At 43.5% G+C, this 5,661-nt stretch overlaps 1 protein-coding gene across 1 annotated transcript; it reads right to left on the minus strand.

Moving 5' to 3' along the window:
• Nucleotides 1-2,440: 2,440 nt before the first annotated feature.
• LOC124232864 (olfactory receptor 2AP1-like) lies at nt 2,441-3,385 on the minus strand. The gene has a single exon (XM_046649772.1). It carries the CDS (start codon nt 3,383-3,385, stop codon nt 2,441-2,443), a length of 945 nt encoding a protein of 314 aa, XP_046505728.1.
• Nucleotides 3,386-5,661: the final 2,276 nt, after the last annotated feature.

The following is a 5,661-nucleotide window of genomic DNA, read 5'->3' on the forward strand; positions in this document are numbered from 1 at the left end:
GGTACCACCGTGAATGCGCCTGTTCTCGTCCAATCGGAAGTTAAGCAGGTGGGGCCTGGCTAGTACTTGGATGGGAGACCACCGGGGAATAGCCAGTGCTGTAGGCTTTCGCCTCCTGCTTGTGGTTCCCTCCTGTTTTGCAACCGCCCCCAACCAGGGTCCCTCCACACCGCTCTGGTCCCCACCCCAACCCGCTTATGCCCTCTGGCTGTCCCCACCCCACCCCGGCCGCTGTCCAGCTGCTTAAAAATTTTCTAGGAGGGTAGAGCTTATCTGGAGTGCTCTTAACCACATAAGGAAAAAGACAACGAAGAGGCGGCAAGAAACTTTTCGAGGTGATAGACAGGTTTATGGCATTGATAGTAACGATAGATTCTTGGGTGTGTACTTACCTCCAAACATACCAAGTCTTATATATTAAATATCTACAAGTTTTTGTATGCCAATCTTACTTCTATAAAGTACTTTAAAAAGTTATGATTGGAAGTGTCTTCAACGTAGATCTAGCTCAGGGGATTTTTCTCAATAAAATGTTTTCCACTAGTAGAATCTACTGCATTTATCTCCACATCAGGGTTTGTCTTTCCCTGGGTACCATCTATGGCTGGCCATGTCCAGCCTGGATTCATAGATTCAGTTATGAATTTGTGGTCTTCATTATTCTATTTGTCAAGCTCACGCTTCAATCACAGTGTATCTTAAATTAATATAGAGTTCACATGATTGGTTTATGTGTAATCAATTATTCTCAAGTCTTGATTAAAACCTTGAAGAGGCTCACCCTCCATAGTTCAACTCTCCAGGTAGCCCATTATTTCCATGTTCTGCAGCATCATGATCTTACACCCATGAGCCATTTTCAAGAGGATCCTAGGGCTTATCTGCCTCAATCTCCACATTTTATGGATAAGGTGATTTAAGAGTTTTGGGAAGTTGGTCAGTTAGTTGAAGGCAGCACCAGACTTAGAACCCAGGGCTTGTCCAAGGCAAAATGGTTCAGCGTCTGCTATTGGTCCCTTTGAGTTCCATTCCCACTGCCACTTCCCTAAACCATCATTATCTCTCTCCCAAATTACGTAACAGTCTCTTTATCTACTTTCTTACTCTGCTCTTGGCTTTTCCAATCTTTTTGATAAAATGTCCGCATCTACGTACAATAATACATAGCTAATCATAACACATCTGTGATTTTCTAGACGTTGTTGATAATTCTTCACTGTCAATAAGATGAAATCTAAACTTTGTAATAGGACTTGCAAGGCCAAGAATGATCCAATCATGGTGTGGAACATATTTCATAAAATGTATTTGTGATTAATTAACTCAGAGTTTGGGTTAAGAAACAAACACAAGAAACATTGAGTTAATCTTTTTAGAGGCATTTCCTCTGAAGCAACAAAGACACATTTCTACCCTGGAAATAGGAGGTCAAAATGTACAAAGGCTAAGGATTGAGATAATGGAAATTTGGGGTTAGAATAGATTACACTATCAATTAGAAGATAACCTTGTAGTTGACAACACAGGTCCACCAGGAAAAAGTGTTTGCGTCGCTTAAATTGTTATGATCAGTAATATGAAGTAGATAAGCAAATAACTTAGATTCCATCACCTTGAGTCTTTGAAAGAAATCATCCTCTTTCCATATCTGTATGATTTCTTCCAGAGATTCATGGTCCCTTCCCCTAATAGACACACATGCAGTAGTAACAGCTTTAGGATAAGAAGCAATTATAAATATGCGCCATGCATCTGAGGGGCTGGAGCTAGAATAAATAATTTAGAAAAATAGGAGTATTGGTCAGCTGTGGGATGCTTTAGGTTTTACCTCTCCTTAGAGAATGGTCCAAGATGGAAACATTTCTATTTCTCTCCAGCAGGGGGAATGATGCATAAATGTGTAGCTATGACAAGGGCCAAAAACAGCAATTAGGAGCCCATCTGATGCAAACCATTTATATTCCAGGTGAAGGGTGCTATGACTATTATTTCCTTGTGCTAGGTGAGGAGGGAATGTGGACCTGAGCATTGTTACTATTTCCATTGGTTCCTTCATAACCACAACCTAATAAACAGTCTTCCATTATTTAAATTAATTAAATGTTTTTTATTGAATAGTTATTTGTCCTCTTGAACCACGTGTATGGCTAGAGAGAAGTAAAATAAAAAGAGTATAAATTACTAAGTTTTAAAAATTTCGACACATTCTTTAAATCAGAGGGGAGCATATAAATTCAGCAAAGCATTTTGCTATTAAAATAAATTGTTGTCAACATATGGAATATTTAGGGAGAGGTATGATTTCGCCTTGCAAATGCAGATTTCCATTTTTCTAAGAATGTGCAAACAAACACTGGGAACACTGTGGAGAGCTGCATCGGCTGGAATAAACATACGTGGTTCTCTGAAGACTTCCACTCCAAGGTCCTGCGACTTTATTTTATTTTGATATTTTGATTCTGCACATCATCTCTCTCAGAGACTGGTGGACCTGCTTGTTCCGCAGAGTGTAGATGACAGGGTTCAGCAGCGGAGTCACCACTGTGGTCACAAGGGCAGCTCCCCTGTTGGATTCCAGCCTGTTTGTTTGCTTTGGTTTCACATATATAAAGACATAGCTGCCATACATCAGAGAGAGAACAATGAGGTGAGAGGAGCAGGTGGAGAAAGCCTTCCGTCGCTCCTTGGCTGATGGGAGGCAGATGATGGTGACTACTATGTTGCTGTATGCAATGATGGTTATGATGAGGGATGTCAAAAGGATACACAAAGCGAGGACAAAAGTCAAGGTTTCAACAGATGTGGTGTCAGAACAGGAGAGATGGATCAGGGGGCCAAGGTCACAGAAGAAGTGAGGGATGACATGGGGACCACAGAAGGATAACTGGGAAACCTTCACCACCAGACCAGTGATGAGGGTCAAGCCCAAAGAAAAGCAGGCAGTGACCAGGAGGAGGCCAGTCCTCAGGTTCATGATGGTCGGGTAATGCAGAGGCTTGCAAATGGCCACGTACCGATCCACAGACATCACTGCCATGAGGAAGAAACCTGCTGCTCCCAGAAATAAGAAGACAAAAGCTTGTATGAAACAGGCAGGAAAGGAAATCGTTTGCGGGCCTAAAAGAAAGATGACCAGCAACTTAGGAATAACAGAACTTGTGACACAACACTCAGTGAATGAGAAGATGCTGAGGAAAAAGTACATAGGTGTCTGGAGCAGGGAGTCCGCACAGGTGATGATGACTATGACCACATTGCCTGTGAGGGAAGCCAGGTACGCCAGCAGGTGCACCATGAAGAGGACCTTTCCCAGGTGCTGGACAGCAGGAAACCCCTCCAAGGTGAATTCTTGGACCATTGTCCCATTCCCCATTTCTGTGGTCATCTCTTTCCTTTGCGGCATCACCTGCTGGTCTTAACCTACGATAAAGAGATCACAGCTGGCTCTGAAGATCAAGTTATTTGACTACCTGAGAATGTGGCTAGGCAGGTAGCAAAGTGGTCCAGCGAATTGTTTCTTGAATCGGAAGCACCTCAGTTCAATACTAATCTCTAACCCCTGAGACAGGTCATCTTTCAAAAGGTAGTTAACCTTTCTAAACTTCACTTTCCCCCTCTGTACAATGAAGGTAATAGGATCTACCTGTTCATGGTCTTGCGCGAAATAAGTAAGATAAAGCAAGTAACTCACTTGGCATGGGATGCCAATGTTTCCTGTGTGTTCCTCAAAGTCTAATTGGAATATTATGATCATTAAGATGCTCCTGCATCTAGCTTGATCACTAGACAGTGGTACTAAAATTTTCTTAGTTATAAAACTTTCATTTGTTTTTCAATATTATCAATTTGTAAATAAACATAACAGTAATATAGGCAATATTCTCTTTGAATATTCTTTTTAAAACATGCAACAAATTCTCTGGTCCAGGTCATCATCAACATCATCATCATCGTCATCATCATCATTAGTTGAGAACTTTACTCATTTGGTCCTGTGCTGCTCACTGAAATTCAGTATTTCTTTCCTCCCCACAATAATCATGAGGGTTTGGTTGCCCCTACCCCCTCTTCTACTGAAGCAGAAATTGAGGCATAGAAAGGTAAGGTCACAAGGCTGGGACTTTTGCTACATCTGGCCAAATTGCAAGCCCCTGCTGTTTCTAAATGATATGACAAAATATTTTAAAATAGGAACAAAGATTTTGTTGCTGATCTCTCAACTTTAAATGAAAGGTTAGCTTTATTTACCTTACTTTTTCTATCCTTAAGTTAATATCATTGATGAATTACTGACCTACAGAATGACACAGGCCCTAGAGTTGATTAGCTTTAGCACAATCATTTTGTAGAAGAGGCTGGAGACCAGAGACATTGGGGAGCTCAACAACAGCGTATAAGTTGTCAATCCAGGACTTACTCCACTTTCCTGAGCTCCATGCTGGCGTGTAAGAGGGATGGGGAGTGACAGGAGTCCCAGATTAGCTCTCTTAGGAAGGATATTCTGGGAAGATGGCCCCCATGCACTCACTCTTACATCAAAGCCCAATGAACGCTCTCCTTCTCCCTTCAGTTCACTCAAAAAATCACTTCACCATGTTGGGCTCTCTTATCTCAACACCAAGCTGAAGGTCTGCAGTGTGAAATGTGTCTCTCTCACTAACCTGCCATGAACCAAGTTCTCCAAAGTGCTGCTCATGCAACCAGAGTCCTCACCTCTGTGTGACAATGCCAAGAGGGCAGCCTGAAGGGGCCTCTGCCTCTGTTCCAGTTGACAGCAGTGGGCCCACGGAGCTACCCCATTCCCTGAAGCCAGGAACACGCACAAGTCAACTCACTGGGGCATGGCTTCCTCCTCTTGTAACTGTTCTCTTCCAGGAAATCAAGAGCTTCCTGTGGACTCAGGGGAAAGGGGAGTAAAAGGAAACTCATTTGTCACAGCCTGTTTTCCCACAGTGGGGTGAATATGGACCCCATATTCCCAGTGTCCCTGGCTGCAAAGCCCTGTTTTAAAGCCCAGAATGTTTCATACCACAACAAGGCTACATGGCAGTCTTAACCACTGAATCCCCACAAAATAGGAGGCAGAATAAAACAACCACATTTCACTGGCCCCGATTCTGGACAAGAACTTGACTCCAGGACTATCAGGGTTTTGATGAAAGGTCTGGCTCTGCATCCCACAGTGGGTAAATGCCCACCTCACATGCAACGTTGCTGCCCACCTACTCTACCTGCTCACAGGAGCAGGCAGCTTCTCCTGAGTGCAGCCCTCTATCTGCTGAGAAAAGGCTCCTTCTGCTGGAGTTCTCCACTGTCATGGGCGCATCTGCTCCAAGATACGCTTTATTGCACTATGCTCCTCCATCATACCCTCACCTTCCCATGTGGAGAAGCATCCTTGCTCTACTGAATCACTGTCGAGCAGCTCCCAACATGCAGGTCTCAGGCTTCTGTGGTAGTCTTCCCACAAGACTGTGTGTGGTTACCAAGCAGGATGTGCCCAGCCAGTGAGCAGAGAGGGCAGGCTCCCAAACCTCATTAAGAGCTGAGGGGATGGGCACAAAGTAAAGGCAGGGTTGGAACCCTGGGGGCAGTTAATTGGTCACTGTTGAGAACAAGAGTTACTGACACAACTCTTATATTTATCTTTCGATTGTCTGT

The sequence above is a fragment of the Equus quagga genome, unplaced genomic scaffold, assembly GCF_021613505.1.
Source record: "Equus quagga isolate Etosha38 unplaced genomic scaffold, UCLA_HA_Equagga_1.0 135409_RagTag, whole genome shotgun sequence".
Taxonomy (NCBI): Eukaryota; Metazoa; Chordata; class Mammalia; order Perissodactyla; family Equidae; genus Equus; species Equus quagga.

Excerpts from the sequence above, each read along its gene's own strand:
- LOC124232864 (XM_046649772.1), bottom strand. The coding sequence starts at position 3,385 with ATGACCACAGAAATGGGGAATGGGACAATGGTCCAAGAATTCACCTTG.